Consider the following 25,482-nt stretch of genomic DNA (forward strand, 5'->3'; position numbering starts at 1 on the left):
CAAGTTATTTTTTTTACTTAAAAAATCCAACCTTTTATTATAACACTTTTTTATGTTTGTTTCAATGAATATATCCAAGGAAGAGATTAAAAAAGACACCAATATTTGCACACTCTGTGTCAGAATCTATTATACATAAATACATCTGCTTTACATGTTTTATGAACAGTTTCAGCATGAACATTGTAATGCCGGACTTCTGTTTAAGAAACTTAGTTCATAGAATAATCTGAAAACTTTATATAGATTTAATATAATAATTATATGGATTAATTTTGGAAATTTTTAAAACCAGTTCAGTTAAATATTTAAGTGCCTTATCATATTAGACATTCTGAAATATTTTCCAGTGTATTTTATCCTCACATATTGTGTACTTAATATTCTGTCTTCTTTGAAAAATCTTTCTTATATTTAATAAACTGTCTTCAACTAGAATCTTTATCCAAGGAATATTTCTTTATCTTATAGAACCTCTAGGAGGTCACACTCCCTAGTTTTGTTTTTTAGGTCTGACTTGATCCCTTGACATCAGCATCAACTCAGATGTTCTTTAGGAATCTTACTCATGCAGGTTGTTCTGTTTTCCTCCAAAAGCTGATTATCAGCACAGGCACAAACTCTGCCTCCAGGAATGGCCAAACACAGAGTGCTGCAGCCTCCATTATTAACACGACATGCATTGTCACCTGGGAGAAGAAAAAAAAAAAGGCAACTTTAAAACCAACAGCCATGCTAGAACTAGATGATTTTTTATTTATTTTTTTTTTAAGAACAAAAGCACAGGAAGAATTTTTTACAATTATTTTCCTCTCATTTTCAGGACATATTATTCTCATAGTTTGGTTACTGCAGGTTATAATACTTAAACAATATTTTGTTACAGGTTGTAATACTCCGTAATAATAAAAACCACATAAAAAAAGCCCTGTACCATCAGCCCATAACATTCTATCACCGTTTTTTAGGAGGAGAAAAAATACTGCAAAATATTTGATACAGCTACATGCACATAGTGCTTTCAAGAAATCAAAGAGCATATAAAGAAATTTTCTGAAGTTAACTGGCATGTGCACATGTTAAAACAATGTGACTGCAAAAACAGACTAAGTGAAAAATGGAAAAAAGAAAGGAAGCAAATTAAAAGCTTAAAATGAGATCTAGAGCAGATAGAACACAGGCAAAAAAGCCACTACTCTTTTCTGAGCACACCTGCTATTTCTTTGCTTTCTTTTTCCCTGTTAATGTTTCTTCCCAAGAGCTGTGCACTGTTCACACGAAGATGCTGACAGCTGTCAGGTGTTTTAATCATCTACCAGGGGCTGCTGCATTCCCACCACCTCACTCCTTAGGCAAGCAGACTCGAAACCACTGAAAGCCCACTGAAGCAAATGTTACAATTTCTGTTTGTGTCACTTTGGTCATGACCTAATTGCTTAGAGATATGCACTGCTGAGGACATCCAACTTGTCACGATCAAAGCTCTGTTGGTTATAAGTGACTGTGATCAAGCAAGTTATAAAATTTCATGTCTGCTGAACCTTTAAATTAAAACAACTTTTTTTTCATCTTCCTGTTCTGGTAAAAAGCAGGTGCTCCTCTCCCTACTCCTCCTCTTATGGTGCACAAAACACTCATCAGCTTCCTGAGCTAAAACAGACTCCACACAACTCCCTCTCCTCAGAGTGCCATCACTTCACTTTTCATGGAAAATATAATATTACGTTCACATAGATGTAGCTGTGAACATGAATATTAAACTGTCCTGTCAGAGCCATAGCTGTATGTGCAAGGAAATCTTTTCAAATTACCAAATGAACATCAGATAACCAGCAAATAATTTAAGAATTTGAAAATTTTCAAATTTTAAGACGAACCCTGGCATGTCTTACCGTACAGTAATACTTACTAACCTTTTCTTACACTTTTTTCTGACCCCTCATACATCCTTTCTTAGATGAAAATGTGTCTACAGTCTGTTAAAAACCCACTGAACTTCCAAATAAATCTGTGCAAAATGATTAATAGAGAACACTGTGAAAAGCCACTGTGGCCATTGGGAGAGAGGGAGATGGCAAGAACAGAGCTGTATAAACAGGGAAAACGGGAATTCTCTATGAAGTGTGAGGGCTGGATCACAGTTTTAGATAGAGCAGTTCCAAATTAGACTAGGGCATTTTATATACATTATTGGATCTTGACTTCATGTCTTAGACTATGGCCTAAATCACTACAAAAATCAACTCCTTCATTACATCTGTGCTCACCAAAGCCCAAATAATTGAATAAAACATCAAAAGAGGAAGAGATGTATTTGCTTCTGAATTTTGGAAAAGCTCAGGTAAAACACAGTCTCAGAAAAAGTAGCCTTGAAACTCTCTACATCTTTACAGAGCCACCCACTGCACAAATCAAAGGATGTGAGTAACACAAAGATTTAAAAAGTTTTCAGAAGCTGCCAAAAGAAACAACCCAAAATATAATCTTCAAAAGTGAATCCAAAATTATACAGCACAAATCAAGGAAATTTGAAGTGATTTAATTAAAGAATGCACATGTGTTTGTCATTTCACTCAAGAAGAATAAGCCTAAAGAATAAAAGACTAAATCAGACAAATACAGAAAATGCATTGAATAGTCATGATGATTCTGAAGCCCAATGAAAGCTTAAAATAAATAACATCAAAATTAAAATACCTGATCAAAGTCAACTGCTCCTTCTTGAAGATAAAAGTTCCTACTTAACCTCATAATTGGGATGACAAACTACAGCTCAGTAGGTTACTTGCAAAGTAAGTGATAAAAGAGAGGATGATGACAAGGAATATGGAACTACCAGGAGTTAAAGCAAAGAGATCCTAGATAAAAAGGTTTATAAAGTGAAGTCTTCAACCTGAAGGTGCAATGAGATCTTCAGTCCAATCAGTCTTGCTGAAGAGACTCCTAGGCTAAAATGTCTCCCAAAATGCAGTTCAAATAGGTTAAGCCTCTTTATTGAACAAGCTGTGGAACTTTTAAAGCTACCAAGTGCTTAGGAAATTAAATTTCCTCAACTACTGTTCGTAACAGCTACTTTATATGGGTGTTCTTAAAATAGTCCCAAAAATTTTAAAATACTTTCAAAGCTATTATCATGTTTTTCATATTTTGCCAGCCTTTAAAACAGCTGCTGCCCTGACATTTACATGTGACTAAAATTAGGCTGATTTCATTTTAATTAGCTAAAAATTAGGCCAGAGCTAAAAAAAAACAATGTAATTGTATCTCAGTCATCATTCTCAGGAAAAAAAAAAAAAAAAAGTATGGCAACCGTACACATTTGTTTAATCTTCTCATTTAAAAGATACACTGAAGTATTTATTGCATTTGTACCTGCCTATAAAAATAAGCTCAAGTGCCGTTGAAGTTGTGTAAGCACACTTAGGATGATACCAGAAACATGAAGAGCAGCAGACTGGGGCTCAAGCAGCTCTTTGCAATCTGAGGAGTTAAAATATGAACTGATTTCAAAAGAGGCTATTTTAACTGCTGTAAATGCACTTACACAAGAATTATTTACATATAAGTAGCAATCTCCCCTTTCACTGCAGTGGAAATATCCACAGGCTTGGCAGACTCATATGCTGACTGTAAATCTAACTCCTATGACCCTTTGGGTCTCTCATAGAGACCCAAAGACTAAGCCTAAGAAAGCAAGATGAATTCTAATCTCCAAAAGCAAGAAAAAAACCCAAACATTCCTCCACAAGAGGATCATGTCTCAAGAGATACAGAGACAGTGAAAAACAACTCTCCTCAAGGATGTACCAAAAGCTTTATCTCACCATACAAAGTGCTAAGCAAAACAGGATTAGCACAGTCAAGTACCCTGTAAAAGACCCCCTAATAAAAATGCCAGTCTCAATTCAACTATGCCAAAATTAATTGACATGGTTTTTCCTTGTGTAGACAGTGACAATACCAGCAACATCAAAACAGTAACCTCAAAACAGGAGAGCTAAATATTTATAAGGTATGTGCATGTAAGCTATAAAATATAATTCATAGCATAAAATTAACTACTATGGTTTTCTCTGTACCATGTGATCCAGCCTTGATCTTGCTCTTTCAGAAGAAACACACAAACAACAACAACAACAACAAAAAAAAAAAAAAAAAAAAAAAAAAAAAAAAAAAAAGGGGGGGGGGGGAAATCTTGACTTTCTTTAAAATAAATGTTTATGCTCCTTTGGGAACAATTCAACATCAGCCTCACTGAGCATGACAAAAAGGGAAGATCTTAAAGGCTGCTGTTAGCTAACAAAATTCCAATTGCAATTTCAAACAAAGAATGTATTAATGGGCCAAATTCTCTCCCTTAAGACTTAAGCTGATTCAGCAAAAATGTCTAAGAGGTAGTACTTTCTCTCCCTGGTGCCAGCTTATTTGGAAGCTAATAGCAATTGCATTAATTTTTAAATGCCCCTTTTTTCTAAAAAGAAAGGGAACTTCCTGAGTATTGGCTAAAGCAGTAGAAATACCAAGTAGTTAAAGCAAATAGTGCATCTTCTATTAGCAGATACAATTCAAGGCATTCTGAAATTTGGTCAACTTGAGGGTAGATTTCGGGGCAGATTTGCACAAAAAACCCAAACCCCCAAACCCAAAAACAAACAAACAAACAGATACCAAAAAACCAAACCAAACCAAAAAAGAAAAAAAAAAAAAAAAACCACAACAAATCCAACAACATCCCTAAATAAACTATACTTCTACATGGCTTTGAAAGTAAGAGAGAGTCCCTGAAAAGCATTTGTGATAAGGGGAATGTTGTTATAATGACCTTGACATAGCACAACAGGACTACACATACTAGTTTGGTTTAGGTATCCAAAATTTAGATATTATGGTATTAAAAAGGAGAAACTTTTAAGCAGTAAATAAATAATGATCTTTTAAACAGTATTTTATTTGTACTGACTCATGATGTTCATTTTTATGCTTGGTAGCAGACTAGAAATATTAACTAGAAATATGCTTTACCTAAAGACAGCAAATATTCAGCAGCTCTTCTGAACTCTGTATGCAGTAAATTGATTTCAAAGTCTTCTTCTATAAAATATGTTAGTAAGTTCACATGTATAGTAGTAATTTCATTTTCTAAGCTCCATCCACGCAAACCTATGGCCTTTATTTCATTTCTCCACTGATACAAGTAGCTACAACTATGGATTTTTCCCCTACTCTCGAAGAACTACTTACTCTTCTTCTGTGCAACATACAGTGTTGCTGTAAACAGGATGTGGGAGAAAATTTAAAAAGGAAAAGAGAGATGAGATCATAGATCCTGTCTAAGAAAAGGTAAATCTAACCAATATTTTATGCCTATGAGCCAATGCACATATGCTACCCATTTTATTTGATACTTTCACAGTATCTCTTGGACATACAAGAAAAATGACAATAAAGGCAATGTAAATACCCAGAAGAAACTCAGCTATAAAGTTATGATTCACTTTCCAGTAATTATGAGATGATCAGCTCCAACATCAGTGAACTGAAACATTGGAAAGTATCTTTGTCATGCCACAAGTCATATTTGGTTTTCTATTCTTGTTCACCTAGTCACCTCAAAATACTAAGAGATTGTAAGGAAGAAGATCCTTTTATAACAGACCTTCAGAGAAATTGTGTAAGTACCTTGCTGTTTACGTGGATCATAAATCTGGAGCCCAAACAAAGGTGGTCTTTCACTTCTCAACAGTGTCACATTCCTTGTAAGCAGATCCAACTGGAAAATTGACCCATTCATATAATCTGTCCAGTAAATATAATCTCCATGGTATGATAGCCCAAAAGGATGATTCAAATCTTTCCCACTGTAGACTACCTGCAAGTAATTAGTGGTAGGTGAGCATCATTAATTATTAATTTTTCAGACAACTTAAACTGGGAAATAGGAAAGCTGAGGTAAGTACTGTGCCCAAACACAACTTAATGCAATAAAATCAAGTAAAGAGTGCAAAGCTCTTCTGTTCACCAGCATCAACATCTAACTTCAAAAAATTTTGTATAAATTCACTGTAAGTGGCCAGTGTCAGATAACACAGGAAGAGGCTGCCCAGGGAAGCGGTGGAGTCCCTGAAGGGATTTAAAAGACATATAGATGTGGTGAACTTGGCAGCTGCAGTTTGGAATGATGAGTTTCCTTCTCGCTGGGATCCTTGCTTGAACTAATTCCCAAAAGTCTATTTCTATCTTGCCTCTAGAGAGAAGGAAGCAGTTCATCAGATGCCCTACCTTGTCTCTATTTATAGAAACAAACCCAAGGGAACAGGGAGATAAAGCCAACTAAAAATAGAACTACTTTGAGGTGACAAACATAGTTCTCTTTAGTCCTTCAAATTTTCTTTTTGGGCTTGGAATCCTTTTGGTCAGAACTCCCCATCTCAGTGAAATGCTTTTGATCAAAATGCATCAATCAGTCAAAAATCCACCAGCTACTGGTGGATTTAAGGACCTCCCCATCTCCCCAAATCTTCACTATACTGACACAGAATAAAAGATGTGATTGATCCAGTTAACTGTAGGATATTTCGGTTAAAATTTAACAACTAATGATTCAGCATCAAAAGCAAGTATCTTCCAGGGTTTTTTAGCTACATAGATTTTATTCAAGTAGTTATGCATTTTATTTATATCCCAGGACTACAGAAAAACACTTCTCAGAAGAAACCAGAATCATTCTGTGACACACTTAAAAATAAAACCTGTAAAGACAGGTGCTTCTTATTATTCACCAGTCATCAGTTTTATGAAGCAGACCATAAACCTTTCTTAAACTATCAGACTTCAGTCTAAGCTTTAACCATTTTTGAGATGTTTTGTTCTGTGCTTGTTACTTCCACAGAGCAACACAGAACCACTACACAGACTTGTATCTAGCTAGAATAGGCAAAAAAATAGGCAAAAACTAAAGCAATCTCTCTCCCTCTTACCTCCACTTGTTGACTGCTGCCATTCTGCATATTACCACAAATGCTCAAGCAGGGTATTGAGATTCATCAAAACCAGCTTATCAAGTTAAATAAAAGGCTCTCTCTGGCAGAGCCAAAGAAATGTTTTTTTTCCTACTAAAAAGCTCTTTGTAGCTTGATTTGAGTTCTTTATGGCCTAATCAAAACATAAATCATTGTCACACAAGAAAAATAGATTTTTAAAAAAATAATTATCAAGTTTAGCATCACTTACTGGAGATGAAAATTTTAAGCTGCATTACAGTCTCTCACAGGAGAATGCCAACATCACCTGCTTCAGCAGAGATGATGCTGGACATGCCTCAGGGTTATGGAGACTTTAAAAACCTTGAGAGGTATTTTTAACATAGCACAATAAAATCCGGGGAAAGAGCCTGCCTGTGGCAAAAACAGCAGTATTTTTCTTTTACCTTCCTGTCAGTTCCATTCAAAAATATCCTTTCAATGTGATCATAATAGGCATCACACCAGTACAACACACTGGCACGGTAGTCCAGAGTTAAACCATTTGGCCACAACATCTTTGATGTTACAAAAATCTGCCGACTGTAGCCGTCCATCCAGGCCTTCTCAATCCTTCCCACACTGGCATCTATTTCATCTTCTTCCCAGTCTGTCCAATACATCCATCTATTAAGTTATAAAAACACGAACACTCAGATACCATTTTAATCATGTGAATTATATTGTAGACTTTTAGCAACAGTTCATCTCCAAGCCAGAGCAATTTTGACTTTGGCAATTTTGACTTTGCTGTTTCTACAACTGTGTTTACTCTCCCTGTGTAGTAGATGTTGCTGAAGTGACACTTGTGAAGTTCTGCTTATATTGTGATGAATTACACAAATATCAAATGGGCCAATAGCCAAGAAAGTGAAAGAATTCCTTAAGACCTTATTTAATCCCACCAGAATTATGATTTTTTTTTTTCCTTAAACAAACACTTGTATTGACTTTACCACAAAGTTCAAACTTTTGCAGTGAGGTTTTTTTTTGGCCTAGTCTAACTTGCCTTTATGATGCAAATCTAATTTTTATTATGCTTAGTACTATTGAAAAAAGTTGCAATACATTAATTAATTGCACTCTAGCTTAGGAGCTACCTGGCAAGGGATAACCTTGACATTCTGTGAACTTCAGATCCCACATGAAAGCAGCCAAATTGCTCAGAAAACTATTATGAGCACTTCGTCCATCACAAAAATGTTTAGAAATATTTGCTGTAAAAAGTAGTTGGAAAATAGCTAGTAGGCAATTTTAACACAGTTTCATGGTTTATAGTGCAGCAATGTAGATTAAAAAAAACCCTCTGACAAATAGGCACCTTTCCTACTTTGGAAAAGTTAAGCAAGATTCTGTTAAGGAATCTACAATATTGGCTCAGATGAGTTCTATGAGCTATTCTCTACTGGACACTACAGAATACATCCTAAATATTTTTTTTCATTATTGAATTAATCTGATTATTATATTTTATTACAGAATTTGCTGGTGAAAACTGTGATTTCAACAATTTAAAATACACAACTTGAACCTGTAAAAGGATTGTACAGGATTTCAGTTATTAAGTATTAAACAGAGGAAAGACATCACACCAATCCTAAATGGATCCTATTTGTTCAAGTTGAATGATTTAATTGGGATTGATGTGCCTTACCTTTTATTTGCCCAGGTTTACATTTCTGAAATAACTTCTGTGATACTAACACACTTAATGGGTCTGCACTTTGAAGAATGGAATTTAAATTCTGAATTTACAAAGGAATGAATCACTGAAGTGAAAAATTATTTTGTTATCACACCTGTGTATACGATATCAACTGGTAAAAAATTTTAATCAAATACACTTCTGTACAATCATAATTTGATTTTTATTTTATATAAGGAACAGGGAAAAATAAAGAAAAATCGCACCATTGTTACACAGGTTTGCAGATATACAAATGTAGTTTTTGGTTGGTTGTTTTTTTCTTTTCCCCCCTCATCTTTTTCAAGTCATCCACTAGAAGGTTATTTTGGGTTCCTTTAATGTTTTGGTAAATATATGCTAAGAACATCAGTCAATTTTTGATCCATGAGCCTCATAAACTTTGTTGCATATTTGACTGAAATAACTAGGTTTAATCACAGAATTATAAAACCCGCATATGTCTTGAAGCTCAGGCAGATGCAGGTCAACATGGTACTTATTCTACTGGAAGACAAAATATGTTTTACAAATATTTATGTGAGTGCTCAACAGCAATTACTGAGCTTTTTGCCATTAACTTTTTGTCTGTACTTATTCTAGTTATCATGTCATAAGCTAAGACACGCTTACAGTAACAGACATTTACATCAATGTGCTTTAATTGTATCTCAAAATGCAGTTAATGCTTCTACACTGGTTAAATCAAGACTAAAATAGTTGAAACGTAATTAAAATGCCATAATAAATGCTATCCCTGAGGAAGAGCTTCCATGAAGGACATGCTATTTTATTAGGAAAGCGTTTTATATAATAGCCCTTTTCAGACAATACATCTTCATACACTATTACATGTGCCATGTATCTACTGAGCTGGAAAATTTAACAAAGTAATTGTAGGTGTGGTTACAGTTCGTGGTCTGATTTTATACCCTCACTATCTGACCTTAATGAATTGTAGCCTTTCCACAGTCACTTCCACTCAAAACAGAAAACCTGGTAGTGTAAATATTTTCTAGTAATAGGAAAGCAGCAATCAATCCAGCCATGCAAAAACTACCCACCTACATTGTTCTCTAGTGACAATTCCCTGAATAAATCTAACTGTGAATTCCTAAGTAAACCACAACTATACCACATTAATTTAATGTTCTTTTTATTATGCAGCCTATCAAAACTAATTATGCTAATAAGTAATGAAAAGTACCTGTCTCATTTAGTTTTGTAAAACAACGTGTACAAGGATATGGGCATAATTATCTTCAGAAGCTGAGACTTACAAGGAGAGAAATAAAGAAGAGCCTCATAAAGTTCACTTAATATTAAAAATTCATACAGGTCTTACACACTCAATTTGTTTGAGAAAAAGGTGAATCACATTGAGCTTAACAGGACAGACATTTTGTGGTGGCTGAGCAGATACGTTCTTCTGATGGCTTCAGGCAAGAATACTGGACAGGAATTACAGATATTATAGACTCCTGGAGAATTCCAGATTATGACATGACTCTATAAACCTCATCCTAAGCAAATTCACTTCTGTATTTATACTATAAAGACAATCATTAAACAAAAATCAGTTTGCTTCATACCCATTGACAGGATCAACAACAATTCCTCTAGGGTGGGACATGTCTCCCTCCAACAAAGTTTTTCTGCTCTGAGCAGCTTTTTCTAGTCTGGCGACAGCAATTGTTTTCCTGTGGCCATCATTTGTCCAATAAAGATTATTTCCAATCCAGTCCACTGCTATGCCTTCTACATTATCTAGATCTGTTGAGACAGAGAAGACAGCAGTAAGAGATTAATATTATTTATGTTCTAACATTATCCATTAATATAAACAACGGACATGATACAGTCCACACAGGTAAATCAGATTATTTCTTTGAATCTGAATCACATCTGATGTGTCTGTCAATATTAGTCTCTGCTAAAGGTACTCCACAAAAAAGACTAGTCATACAACTTGTGTATTAAACTGTTAAGTCTTCATATGTTAACCACAGGTGGCCCGGGGAAAATCACTATTTAATAAAATCCTACTTAATTTTAACCTTAAATAGAATTAACACTCAAATCAAGCACAGGTTCCAGGATCAGCTCTAGTACTATAAATTACCTTGCTTTTACCTAAATCACAAGTTTTGTTCTTATTTAAAAAAAAAAAAAAAACCAAAATGGGCATTCAAATAGCATTTGTTCCATTGTCTCTTGACCGTACAAAACACCACAGCCCATAGATAACCTATGGTATGTCAGCAACACACTAAGATAAAATATGACAGTTTTACTCATACAATGAAATATTGTGCTTTTTATGCACTTGGATGCATTAACAGCATCTATAAAAGGTGCTGTTTCAATCTCAATAGCACTGCAACATGATAAATTACTTTGGTGTTTTTGTTGAACAATGTTTTTTAGTTATTGTAATACCATCATATTATAGCCCCTCTTAAGTTAGCAGAGCTGTAATGTTTTCAAATACCTTGTCATTGCAAAACTTTTCATTTTTTATTTTTATAACAATTTCCCTTAAAAAAGAAGCAAAACGCATTTCAACATAATGTTGAAGTATATTAAAATTATGATATAACTTGCATTGCATACTAACATTTAAAAATAACAAGCATAACCCTTATTGAGAGAGATAAAAATAACCATTATGAAGAGAGATAATTCAGACAGCATGCTTTCAATTTTTTAAAACAGAAAACTAAAGAAGCTGAGGGCTACTGAAATTCATAGTGTGATAGCCATGTCATATTTTTAAAATTGCCTTTTCCCCTTGGTGGTATACTCTGTTTGGGCACATGGCAGTGAACAAAGAGCAGAGATGAATAAAGACAAATATGAAGATTATATATATGTTTTGTAGATTAAATGAAGGAAATTCTTGACGACAACATAGAAAATAATTGAAAAATCAGTTTAGTTGTACTGAAAAGTCAGCAAGGTCTAGAATAGCTCAGGATTCTTTCGAGCTTTAATGATGTCTGTAACTCCAAGTGTGCAATCATCCTACTCCAGGCATATTGCTTATGTTAAATTAAACATCATGGAGATGTATGTACATATGTATGTTTATAAAACTGTGATGTATTTTACAATTGCTAGGTTTTGTTTGCTGCTTTCTTTACTTTACTGCAAAGTACAATCTACCACCTGCAGGATTTTAATTGTAATTGGACCTCCCTTTCTTTACATCAAATTAACTTGAAATCGTTGTGAAAGTCCAAAAGATATTACAGATATTTGGTACCCAGTGAAGTTATCAACTAAACCTTGTTCACTTAAGAAATCAGATGACAGTACATCCTGTGAGACACAATGTAAGAAAGTTATGGGGAAAAAAAGGAAGAAGTTTTCAAAACATGTTTTAACATTATTATCCATATTTCTGATACACCTAAACATCCCTGTACTTTCGAGGAACTGTTTTAACTTGTGATCTAAGGAGCTTGAGGGAAGCAATGGTGTCAAAATGCACCCTGCAGGATATGAAACAATAGTATGATGACACCTAACCCAGCAACCACCCAGTCTGACAAGAATCACCCCAAGTTCAGAACAGCCAAGGGTCAGTCGGTGTCTGAGATCAGTGCCAGCACCTCAGCCAGGTCTCCCAGGCTGATGGACACTGCCGGTTTTATTTTCAGTCTCTCAGTGCCTTTGCTACATTCTTTTGAAAAGAAAATGTCAGAGCCAGCTGGAACTTTCTTAGAGTGGAGAGTGGCCTTCGGTCTTGGAGTGAAAAAGTATGTTGAGAAAAGTGCAAAATATGGAAGGGAAAAGAACAGAATGTTTCACCAAGGACCTGGAGCCCAAGGCTCATGGAGAAAATCTGCTGAGCAGACCAGGCAGCAGAGACAACCCTCAGCTGTGAAAGAAATGTCCTTTAAAGCTCTGAGGGGTCTCAGCAGGTTTTTTCCAACTCAAGAAAACACCAACATGACTAAAATCAAACTTGAGGACAAGGTGTTCAAAACGTGTTTTATTTTTATTCCGTCTCACCCTGTCATTTTGGGCTAAACACAGTTCTTATACGAATAAGATCAGCTTTTTAATGAAAGTGTTTTGCTTTCTTTCCTTCTTTGGGAGACAAAACAGTGCAAATATGGACTCCACTGGTATCAACAGCAAAACTAAGTTTAGATTAGAATGTTAGATACCTTCTAAAATTTACAAGCCTATTGCTCCAAACCTATTCAGCTTCACATAGTAGCTACTGCATTTGAGCTACCACGCCTTCTGTGGGATTTATGGAGCATATGTGTTTCTAAACTAAATACAATCCAAGTAAAAAAAAAAACTCACGTTAACTAGATTCCAAATATATCAGAAAGTTTTAAAAATAAAGATTTTTACAGCACAATCTTATAGAGGCAAATTTCATTATTTTTGTGAAGCTATTGTTTAAAGTTCACTTTTATTTCACTATCTAAAAGCTTTAAATGCATTCCTTACTTTTTAGATGGGTTTCACAACAAGTAGTAAACAGGAACAAAATAATGGCCATTGTGGTTAAACAAAATTGATTTGACTACAGTAAACCAGTAAAGCCCATTCAACATAAAAAGAATGAGAGAGCAAAATACCATTGTGATCATTCTTCACTTGCTAATTGAAAAGTTAACATTTGTAATTCTGGAAATGCTACCAGAATTTTACTATCAACAGTAGTATGTGGGCTACAAATACACTGAATATAGATACAAGAATTTTAAAAGCTTGTAGTTCTAGCAGCAACAATTTGCCACACTGCTTTTAAATGTGAAACACATTACAAGCACAGCATGTAATTTGGTATAGAATAGCTTAGCTCATCAATGTCAGTTAGATCATGTACCTTAATAGTGCCTAAAATACTAGATAAACATAAAAACTGAGGAAAAAATAATTCTGCTCTATACCAACCAGCTAAACAGCATCCAAAGATCTTTACAGACTTACTTTGGCCTTGTTTAAGCAAAAGGCATCCCTTGATCATCTTTATTAGCATTTACAGTAAATAACATGTTAAGGCTCGCACCAACCCCAAAAAAACCTAAGGGGGACAAAGACAAGTAGAAAATCCAAGAGCTTGTATTTATGTTACATCAACTAAACAATATTTAGATCCCTTTAAAAATGTCTAGTTTGTTCCCTTTTTTAATGTGAAAAACTGATTTTATATGCAAGTTTGAAAGCTTAATTATAACAATTTCTGTTGCTGGTGGAAGTACACAGCTCTGGTAGTTGTGCTGCCAACTCTGGCCTAGGCTGTGCTTTGGGCTGTCAAATAGTTATCAGTACTACCCAGCAGTTTGTTTTCCAAAGTGAAGAATATGAAATCACAGCTGAAACTATATGGGAAATCAAATTCCAGCAGTGTTAGGTGCTCAGTGATCGCAATTCCCAGTCAACAGGTGGTAGGATCAGGCTCTTGTGTAGGCAAACTGTAATTATCTGAGTTACAGTGTTGTTTGAGTGAGCGTATCTGTTCTTGAAAAACCTGATAGTCACAAAAAATGAGAACTTCTACTCTGAGAAGTGGCACCTACCACAGGTAGAAGTCCTTAGCAACATGCTGTTCAGAGCAAATATTAAACCACCTCCTGACACACCTGATTTTCTGTAGTAACCTTCCACCAAGGAATGATTTAATCTGTCCCTGCTGAGTTCTTGAGACTTAACAAGAATAAGCTGAGGTGTTACAGCTGGAGGCCATATTAATTTTTTAAATTATGAAAAATACAATAACAAATGTTCTTTAAACATACTTTAAAGTTATGAAACTACATCAAGTTCAAACTAACAATGTAAGCTCCTGGGGCAGGAGGGGGTGGGAGGAGGGAATGACAGTGACAGTTTTTCAGCCTTTGCAAATAGCACCACCAATAATATATCATCAGAAAATCCATAACTCTTTTGGTATTGCATTAGTGGTTTTGCTATGTTGTGTGTATGTTCCTTGCTGCTATTATAATGTTTAAATCTACATATTGCCTGCTCCTTCCTCTACTCCACATTTGAATTAGTTTGTTGTAAAGTGAAATGTGTGTTCAGTAGGAGAAAGTGAGCAGTGGAAGTTCTGTGATGTACATTATCCATTCCCATACTCGCAGTGAAATGAAGAATTACCAAACTGACAGCTGAGTATTCCTTATTTACCCAGACAGCTGCCTTTTATCACGTATGCAGGGTAAAGAGCCTGTCACTGTTCCTTGCAACTGCTGCTGAAGGGATCTTTGTGAAGACTCTGAGGAGAGACCTTACACCAAAAGAGCATCATATCACTGCACAGTGCAGATAACTTCTGGGAGACTGATGGATTAACACACAGGTTAAGAATGACAGGGAATGAAAAATCCCTATGCTAAAACAATGGTCTTTTAGTTACTTTCCCTGTCTTGAGCTTCAATATACAAGTAAAGATATTAAGCTCTCTGAAGGCTAAGATGAATATTCATATTGTTTATTTTCTTGAGGACTAGAAAATAATTACTTTAGAATGGATTTCAGCTGAGGCAGTTGCTACCTCCTGCTGAAGCAGTCCTTCAGAAAAAGGTCCATAAAGGAAGGAGAAATATGGATTGACAAACTGGAGGTTTTACCACTGCAACAGCACTTAGTACGACAAGATATGATTCTAGACCAATGTAGTGGGAGAGGTGGAAACCAGAGAACTGCCAGTGTTTTCTCTCATTGCTATAATAAATGGAATAAATATCTTAATTAAGGTTCTATAAGACATTTAGGTGTTCCTGTTGCTTCCACATATACAATAGAAAATGCATCAGGAAAGTCAATGTTTTTTTTTTCCCTCGTGACTTTTCAAGAACTACAGACTGTCTCACTCTGCCAAATTACTTGAATAAGATCCAGAATCAACACTGTGATACAGGTTGGAGTGAAGAAGTCTTATAAAGTCCACAAGGATGTGGGATGGCTCAATAAATATCTATCTATGACACAGGAATTACTCACTGGTAGGTACAAGCTTAACTGGACAAAGTAAGAACTCACGGCAGAGTGACTTTATCAAACTTCACATTTCTGCCCTCAGGAACAATAAACAGGAAGCTGTAAAAAGAGTATCTCCAACTCTGCTCAAGGCCTACTTTGGGTCTGTTTTCCATGGGAGATTTAAATAAAACTTTAAATTATCTGTAAACGTCAGTTCAGCTTCTCCTTAGTGGGAATCTCTGAGTGTCACTATCACTTAGCATTGCCTACCATCTTTGAGGATCGTTTCTCGCTCCGTGCCATCAATTTTCTGTCGTCCAATTAGGAAACTGGTGGTATCAGCAAAGTAAATGTAATTGGTTTCGGCATGGAAGTCCAGAGCACGAGGATTGACCAAGTTCTCTATAGGAATCATGTACTCATCAGATACTTTGGTATTCAGGTCCATTCCCCGGATTATTCCTGGGCGTCCCTTCCCATAAAAAAGAAACAATTCATTCTTTGGTCCTGCAAAAGAAAGATTACAAACATAAACAACTGATGCTGCCTAATCTTCTTTACAGTGCATAAAGTCCCTGTTTAATTAACTGACACAATTAGTGGGGAGCAGGAGCATTATTTGATACTAAAAATTAAACTTTCATATATTCTGGAGGTATCTAAACTCAAAAAATCCAGATAATTATATTACCTTATTTAAAACACAAATTACTTCAGTAAGCTGCTTACATCTAATTTTTTTTTTTTTTGTGTAAAAGTGCACACTGAAAAGCAGTGCTAGATCACAGAATAACTCCGCATCTGCTGTGAAGTGGACATATATAGCTCTGTAGACATTTAATTTTACAATTAATTAGGATTTATCAGGGTAATGTAGACCATGACTAAAGAAATCATTAAATCCAACAATTCAACTCCAGCAAATACAAAACACCATTTTATTCACCTGAAGTTTTTAAACACCACCACCACTAAATAACACAAAAAACCAAACAACACAAAAGATTACAGTAAATTTCTTTCAAATTGAAAGGAATACAATAAACCAACACAGATTGTTCTTCCATACTGAGATACAAAACATGGATACCAATATTTCCTATTTCTCAGGTGATTGCTTACAATTTAATGAATTAAGTTAATTACAAAAACTGAAGATTAGTAAAGTTACTTTCTTTCTTTAAATATACTTATAAATATCCTTAGAGGCTTAATGCTACCAATATACCTTTTAAAATTCTCTACTTCCTCTCAGGTTTGTTTTTCTGTTTGTTTGGGGTTTTTTTATGAAATTGCTAATGAAAACTGTATCAGGTGTGACTGAGGGCAAGTATATCCATCTACCAGCATCCATCAGAGTATCTAACTGCATGTTTTTCACCTGAGCTAAATCAATACCATTTGATTGAGAAATGAGATAAAAAACAGGCGTTCCCCAAAATTTTCAGTGCCCTCCTGTTGGCTGTAGGTGACCAACAGGTTGTGTATATGTAATGTTAGGTATAATCACAGTTGCACAAACCAGATTTGCTTTTCAAAGGATTATGAGAAAAACCTTGCTTGACTTATTGACATGAACAGTTTGCTTCTGCCTTACCAGTTGATTGCACATTTGGAAATTGGATGTGACAAACTATTTAACAGCATTCCAGTACCTGTGAGCTGTGAAAATGGATGACATATAAATAAAGACTAGGATTAATTTAAAACTTGTGATAATTTTTAGTGTTCTTTGAGTGGCATCCTGGGTTTAATCTGTCACTTCGGTGAACTAAGCCAAATCAAATCATTTTAAGGGAATGAAAGGAGTATGTGAACAAAGTGTCAGGTACATGTTAAAAATAAATTTTACCCCAAAGCAGCTCATGTGATTTCCATTGTTATTGATAAGCACCCAGAACTACACCCTGGAATATTCACGGCTGGCAGACTCTTTGATTTAAATAACATACTTTTGCATGACCTGCCATCACTCCCCAGGATGAAGCCAGTCCTGCAGCGACAAGTCCGTGCTTTGTAGCTGCTGCTGAGCAGACAGATGTGTGAACATCCCCCCGGCATTCCATATGGGTCCACTTCACATGCGTGGCTTTTGACTGTGGCGAAGGAAAAACAGCATTATTCACATCCATTTAAAGCAAGATAATTATATGCATCGGCATGTAGAAAGTTTAGAAAGAAAGAAAAAGGGAATTTGTGTCACAATACATCTTTCCCCAGAATATAACTACAAAGGAAGGTGGTTTTTTTAAGATGGTACCCAAGTCAGACAAGTATTCCCCAGGGCCATCTTGTGGCTATCTAACCAGACCCAGTGTTGTGTGTGATCACCCCTCCCTGAATAAGCTACTGCACAGCATTTTCTGGGTAGGGCTTCCCTGGGGGAGCTGATACTTCTTTTCTTTGTGTTGCTTTGCTTCATTTGGTTGGTTAGGGTTTTTTGAGGACAGAATGCACCCCATGCCAACACAGTTTGCTACTCATTCAGCTCCATTAAACAGCACTTTTCTGGGGCAATTACCTGGCCAAAACTAAAGAACAGAACAAGCCTTGTAGTGTTTCCCCATATATACAGAATCATAGAATTGCTTGGGTTGGAAGGGACCTTAAACACCATCTCATTCCAAACTCCTGTCAAGGGCAGGGACGTGTTTCACCAGGTCAGGTTGCTCAGAGCCCCATCCAACCTGGCCTTGAACACTTCCAGGGATGAGGTCCAGATGTGCACACTTGAGACACAAACCCAGCTGAAGAAGCCAAATAATTGCTTTCTCTTGATTTAATATTTTCAAATGCATGGTTCTAAATTAGCAGACTAATATATCAAAATTAATTTTTTAAAACTCTTTAAGGCAAATCTGACAAGAAAACAAAATCTACCTTGCTATCCTACTAAGCTGGCCTAAAACAGGCCAAGACTATTTTATCTCAGTTTTTTTTTTTTTCTGTTCTTTCTCCTTTCCCTCAAGCTTTTGAATTGTTTTTTTAAAAGAAGCAATCGAGTGATTTAAGGTCGATATGGTTAAAGGTAGACAGAAGCTCCACCAAGCTGAGACAGCCTTTACAGCGAATCTTGACAAGCAACAAACATGTCCATTCAAAACAAAAGAAGTAGCAGAGTGAACAAAGGGCAAGAGGAGCCGAGTAATCACAGGATGTAATAAAAGATTACACTGTGCTCACATCTCTCCTCTACTCAACCTCTCTGACTCCCTCAGGAGCACAAGAGATGGGCCTACAGCAAGGAAAGAGTCTTTGCAGCCTCCTTCAGACACTGACATCTGCAAATCAATGCCCTCAGCAATAGGGTGAAAATTAGTTCACCCACTCTAAAGCAATTTGGAGTTTGTTCCCACTTCAAAAACTTCTCTAAAAGCAGTCATTCTGTTTAGTAACATCGACGTTGAGCACCAGAATTGATGTGTTGGCTTTTCTGTCTAAGCAGCCATGGCAACGATTTATTGCTATCAGTCACATCAAAAAATTCTCATAAAGCATCGCTGTAAACAGCCTGGATCTTGCTATCTCTGCACAAAGTTCCCCCAAATCACACTGCTGTTTTGCTTGCAGAACAGAGCCATGATTACAGTCATACAGGACTATGGCCCTCAGAAATTGCTCCTTTACCAAAAATTCTGAGATTATAAAAAGGTTTTCATTCTAGATGAAACTGAAGATTTCTTTCACAGATGGAAAAACTGATATTTATCCAAACCAAGGAAACCTTGACAGCATTTTCCTGGGCTGGATGTCAGGCAGTCTAATTGAGCACATCTCCATGCTTTTTTGTCAACCCCAAAGACAGGAGCTCACTGGAGGTTTGTAGTCTGTCTGAAAAGGAGGCCCAGATTTACCAATCTCCGAGACCTGAGACCCAAGTCTGTGGACAGCATTGGATATCCAACAGTTCTGAAGGTGCTCAATTCTTGAGGTGTTGTGAGTGTGGAGCCACACAACATGCAAACCATGGCTCTCTGGCAGTTCTTGGTGTTGAATCCTTAGGAAAGAGCACTTAGGAGCTTAGAGACACAAGGCAAACTGGCAGCAAGCACATAAAAAACTGGGCAGATGAAAAAGTAACAGAGAGTTTTGCCACAATGACAAATTTTCACTCCATCTTCTGAAACATTTTTCTGGGAGAACTTCAACCACACAACCCCTTAATATCTGGTCTTATGTTGTTCCAGAAAGAGTAATTTTGAGCTTACCTGCAGTTTGAGCTCTTTTCTGGTACACACGGATCTCTTTAGCATTGTCAAGTCTAGCAAGAGCCTGAACATCACTGCCATTGTATCTGTTTATTCGTAAAATGCTGAGGTTATCTGAATTAACTGTATATAAATAGTTTTCAAATACTGCCAAACCACACAAATGCCTAATCTGGAAAAGAAAAAAAAAAAAAAACAGTTTCATTATTTTAGCTCAGTATTTTAGGCATATCTAAGATTTGTGAACATCAAACATTACTGTGGATTGCACAGGATAAAGTGTACAAAAGGTTTTCTGATTATGCCAGGAAATATTTGTAGATTATAAACACAAACTACACTACAAGTACAGTTCACATTCATGTAGATTGAAGTTTATAATTAGAAAAGCTTTGCACAAGAAAGGCAGAAAATTCAAATTATTTAGAAGTCTCAAATAATTTACTCTTAAAATTCCCCAGTTTTTGTCTTCTAAATTAAAAACTCCTGCATATTTTAAGTTCAACAGCTGCTTTTAGTATTGACTAATGTTCATTAACTAACTAAGGTAAATTAACTACTATTAACTAGCATTAACTAATAAATAAAATAAAGTTAGATATTTTTAAAACAGTTTATAGGCGTAATTGATCCATTTTTGAAATTATAATCAAATCAAGGCAAATAATGCAAGATATACCTGCTGAATATTTTCTTAAGTGAATACATAAGAAATTAACAAATTCCCTCAGCTATTTTTTTTGTTCCTCTTGTGTTGGTGTCTTTGAATAAGCTTGTTTCTCAAAAAGTGAATTCTAAAATTGCATTTATCTGTTATATGTCTGGGCACATTGATTAAAAATTACCTAATATTAGTTAGTTAGACAATCACAGCTCAGACATGAGTTGTTCAATAACCTAGAGGTTGTGCTTGATTTATAGATTTAGAAAAAGTAAAATGTCTCATTGGCAATTTTGAAAGCCAAACAAATTAAAGAGAATTTGTTGGCAGATGTTCAGATATTCATAGGTTGAATATATTATTAATTAATAAACTGCTCACCATAAAGTATTTACTTAGCTCATTCACTCACAAATTCAGAGATACATCACCAAAAAACAACCCCAACCACCCCTCCCCATCGTGCACCAAGTATTTCAGTGCATTCTGGAAATTACCACCCCAGTTGGTCAAATCTCGCCATTGTTTTCTGTCTTTACCCAGAAAAAGAAATAATAATTGAGATTAATGAAAGTGTTTGATTAAGATCCAACAGAAATTCAACCTAATTATAGTTAGATGGAAAACAGCCTTGAAAATAGCAACACATCTGTACCAAATTGTAGAATTCTCCTCTGAATTATAATCTTTTCTTCCCTATTTCCATTTGTACTCAGTTTAAGTCTTTCTAATTTAACTCCCATGGGAGCTTCTATATATTAACTCTATTAAAACTATGTGACTCTTTTTCCAATGCATTTTATAATGACCTAATTATTTGAATTTGATTTATGCATTTGTTGTTTTTCACATCTCAGGAAGCTTTCCAGATATCTCCTGCATGAGTAGAAATATTGCTTGCTACAAAGAATCATCCTTTGAAAGCCACCCAGGTTATCAATCATAGAAGCCAGTATCATTTGGAAAGCACATCTTTTGGTGTACAATTGCTTGTACTTGTGCAATAAACTTTATTCCCTAAAATTTCTTGCAAGTAGCTTTCTCATCTGCTGTTTCCTTGGACTAAGGAGTAACTTGGAGAAAGAGTCATTCTAAATCATGTATAAGCAGCACAAAATCTCATGAAATCACCAATCTTTCATTGGAGTGGAAAGTCAACTCGTACCTTTTGTGACAGCAGTGACCAACTGAGAGGCCAAGCTTTTTAACACCAGCCTTATTAAAAGACACAGATGTCATTCTCCTTTCTTAGCTAGCTTAGAGGAGAAACAATCCCTCTGAACTTGATAAAGCGTCTTTATTTGATCGAAATTTCAGCAAGAAGAGAAAAAACAAGCATCTTTGCTATGACACCAGTACAACTCTTTTACAAGCCTGTAGAAGTATTTGTTAGTTGTTTCTGAAAATTACTTTCCTTTTTAAAGTACCTATTCCAAAATGCTACCTGAAAAAAACCCACCTCTTATTCCAGAACTGGCTAAGGACTGGGAGTAAGCTGGTAAAAAGTGAGAAAATGTTTGGTGTTTAGTCAGGTGACCTAGACTGCTTTTTGTCACATTTTCTGCCTGTTTTTAGAGGACAGCTATTCTAATCAGTTGTCTCTTGGCAAACAGTGATTACTTGGAAGCAAAGAATGACAGCAGAAAAGGCAAAGTGTTTATTCTGTTTGCATGTTTTTACATACCCTGATTAACCTCAAGAAGAAGCAGACGTAAACATGATGCCCACTCCAGCTCTGGGAGTCCAAGCAGGAACTAGAACAGTTTGGTCTTTGTTAATTTTCCCTGGATTTACATAAATCTCACAACTGCCAGGGAATTCTTCCTTTCTTTGTGACCTTGCTTGCTATCCCACTCTCCAAACTTAAATACTCCTGCTCAAAAACTCATACAGTCTCAGCAATTGTGTATATGACTCTGAACATCCGGATCAGCTGGAAAAAACCACCATTGCCATCAACAAAATAAGATTTAAGGGCATTCAGATTAGTCTGAATGGGCGAGTGGTTTTTGCTATTCTATTCCTTTTATGTTATTGCGCCTGTTAATCTCTCCTTCCTGAAGAGGTAAGGACATCTTGTCATTAATGATTTATTTCCCAGCACCTTCCCATCACCCCATATTTTCCCTCCTGAAGTCTTTTAAAATGGGAAGTGTGACTTACATTGTGCATTGTTAATGAGACACTGCGTGGAAGCAAGTCCACAGGTTGCAAAATGGGCTACAGTGCAAATAAAACAAAATATGCAGATGGATCTTTTGACACCCAACACATCTGAACTAAAGGGAAAAAAAATCTGAAATTCCTGCAGCTGTTAGCATTACGTATATTTATTTATTGATACTGTTACTTTTACTAATTTGCAAATAAATACCTACTTGTCTGCCTTTAATTATCGTGTGCCTCCTTCTCCCTTGATAGTCAACAACTTCCACGCTATCCAGATATATGTCAACCCAGTACACATATTTATTGATGAGGTCTAGTGCAAGAGCAGTAGGCTGTTCAATTTTAGAGTCTACTATCCACGTCCTGTTCATTCCATCCATGTCACATCTCTCCACCTTGGCAGCATTCCCGTAGTCTGTAAAGAAAAGCTTTCTGTTGAAAGAAAATAAGATGTTGTAAGTTTTAAAGGGTGTGAGCAGAGTGCAAAGCTCCTGGTGGCTCTGGAAAGTTTTTTTTCTTTGTCATTTCAATGTCCCATATACTCCATATTGATAATCATAAAATTACTAAAAAAATTCACCGTGTCTTCCAACAAATTCATAATTACACAGAATTACCTTTCAAATGGAATGTACAGAAGTTCTAAATGCATTTTCTTACACCACAGATACACCATGTAATACTTTCAATTACAATCTGAAATATAGTTTTAACCATCATTTGTAAAAAATGGCAAGGAAGTTACAAATAAAAGAGTGGCAAAACCACAAAGCACTCACATGATTTGGAAAACAATTCATTGAATATGAGGTATAACAAATACAGTGATCCACACACTCAGGTTTTTGAAAACGTATTTCTAAAGGAGATGCTTTAGTCTGTGGTGCATTTGTATCCAGCCTTGGAATGGTGTTCAGGCTTTAAAATGTTTCCACAAATCCAGTGAGTCATTCCATCCAAGAAAAATGGGAAACTATCAAAGACTTAAAATTGCTACTAAAGCTTCCTAACCCGATACTTTATTAGCATTCACTGGGTTTAGCACACGCAAATCAATTTTGATTAACCTGACAATATTTTAACAAGATTACCTATTTGTGAGAACAAATTACACTTGCAAGCTGAGGACCACCTTGCCATGACTTTAACATGCTGTAAAGAATAATCTGATTCCAGGCTGAATGTCACTAAAACTACTTCAAGAATCAGGATTTCATTTTCTGAATGAAGTGAATTATCTCCCAGTTATTAACACTAATGGGAATAACATTGGATCAACTGCATATAAACCTGGAGATATCTTTATGCTAAAGAGCATTAATTTATAGCCTTGTAACCTCTCATAAAAATTCAGCATTGTAACACATTTTAGGCTGGAAAGAATACCTTTGCTAAACAGCCAAATGAAACCCATATCCTTTATTTGTGCCATCTTAAGTAAGAATACATTTTATATGCAACTAAAATGTTTCAAGTGCAAAATCTGTGAATTAAAAAAAAGTATTAAAAGTATTAAAGGCAGGGAATCATCTACAGTCTATGTACAGCAGCTGTCAAATGCCAAAATGAATTGATCTCAGAATCATAAAATAGGGCCGGAGGAGAATCTGAAAGGTCATGCAGTCCATCACCAGGCCATAAGGCAGAATAAATTTTACCTATAAGATGCCTGAGGGATAACTCCATTCCTGACAGGGGTTTCTATTTATCAAAATAATCCCAAATTCCTGTCTCGTCCTTCATTGTCATTCTGCATCCCAGCTGTACTTAAAGAATACTTTTAAAAACACACACTTAACATTCAGGTCTGTATACATCAAAATGTGCATAGTACAGAATATGTGCAAAGTAAAAATCATTCCTGCAAAGTAAATGTTTAATTTGGAATGAAAATAGCCAAAAACCCTGTGTGTATACAGAAGTATACACACTTATTTATGTATATATGCATTTCATCAGCAGGGACAAGGCCAACACCAAATACATTGAAAATAAGTTGCTAAAATATTGGATGTACTCTAGTCTACAATCTGTACTTCTGGGGATTTAATTTAGGTTATTTCATGTAACTTTGTATCTCAAGGTTCAATAATTCAAACAAAGCTTATTTTGCAGTCATAGAACCAAATGGGTTTGCTTTGATCAGGAACAGACACACACAGACACACACACACACGGATATATAAACACACACATACATGGATATACAAATACACATCCATAAACACAGCAGTTACAAAGGCCTGAGGTTTGACTTGAGACTGACTCCTTATTGCTTAGTGGTCAGAGTTTCTTATTAAAGACTTAACATTTCTACAGACTAAAATACACATTAGAATTAATAATCATTTGCCTTTTACAACAAGATTATCTTTTCAGATCAGGCAAGAAATAAAATGTTTGTATGTCAATAACAAAAACATCCAGTTAAGAATATCTAATTTAAGAGACTCCTCCACCTTTCTGGGATGGGGACCATGTCTTTGTTTTCTAAATATCTGTGTTATATTAGCATCATCTGTACTTAGGAAGCAGCATGACTTCATGTGTGAATGACATTCCTTTTATTCTAAAAATCGTTATTCTTCTCCTGGAGAGTGACAACAATAAAACTTTTTAATTAAACGAAGAGGTAAAAGATAGAACAAGAAAGTAGTTGCCTCTCCGCTGCTGTACGATCAAAGAGTTCTGAAAATTAAATTAAGAAAATTAAAAGCTTTACTGTGTAATCTTGAAAAGTAATTCTGTGTTTAAAGACTAATGCAGATTTTTAGAATGAGGTTTAAACTG

General features: G+C 35.6%; 1 protein-coding gene across 8 annotated transcripts in view; it reads right to left on the reverse strand.

Moving 5' to 3' along the window:
- The window catches only part of LRP1B (LDL receptor related protein 1B), a 675,294-nt gene that overhangs the window by 229,264 nt on the left and 420,548 nt on the right, over positions 1 to 25,482 (reverse strand). For all 8 annotated transcript variants that reach the window (XR_010432039.1, XM_064661626.1, XM_064661625.1 and 5 more), the window contains 8 exons: positions 22,902 to 23,124; positions 19,863 to 20,034; positions 17,607 to 17,750; positions 15,925 to 16,161; positions 10,296 to 10,476; positions 7,427 to 7,646; positions 5,680 to 5,869; positions 567 to 689 (listed from right to left, as the gene is read on the reverse strand). Coding sequence is in view for 7 of the 8 variants with exons in the window: in XM_064661626.1 (XP_064517696.1) it covers positions 567 to 689; positions 5,680 to 5,869; positions 7,427 to 7,646; positions 10,296 to 10,476; positions 15,925 to 16,161; positions 17,607 to 17,750; positions 19,863 to 20,034; positions 22,902 to 23,124 (1,490 nt within the window). In the remaining variant the exon portion in view is untranslated. The remainder of the gene's footprint in view (positions 1 to 566; positions 690 to 5,679; positions 5,870 to 7,426; positions 7,647 to 10,295; positions 10,477 to 15,924; positions 16,162 to 17,606; positions 17,751 to 19,862; positions 20,035 to 22,901; positions 23,125 to 25,482) is intronic.

The sequence above is a fragment of the Pseudopipra pipra genome, chromosome 7 (genome assembly GCF_036250125.1).
Source record: "Pseudopipra pipra isolate bDixPip1 chromosome 7, bDixPip1.hap1, whole genome shotgun sequence".
NCBI lineage: Eukaryota > Metazoa > Chordata > Aves > Passeriformes > Pipridae > Pseudopipra > Pseudopipra pipra.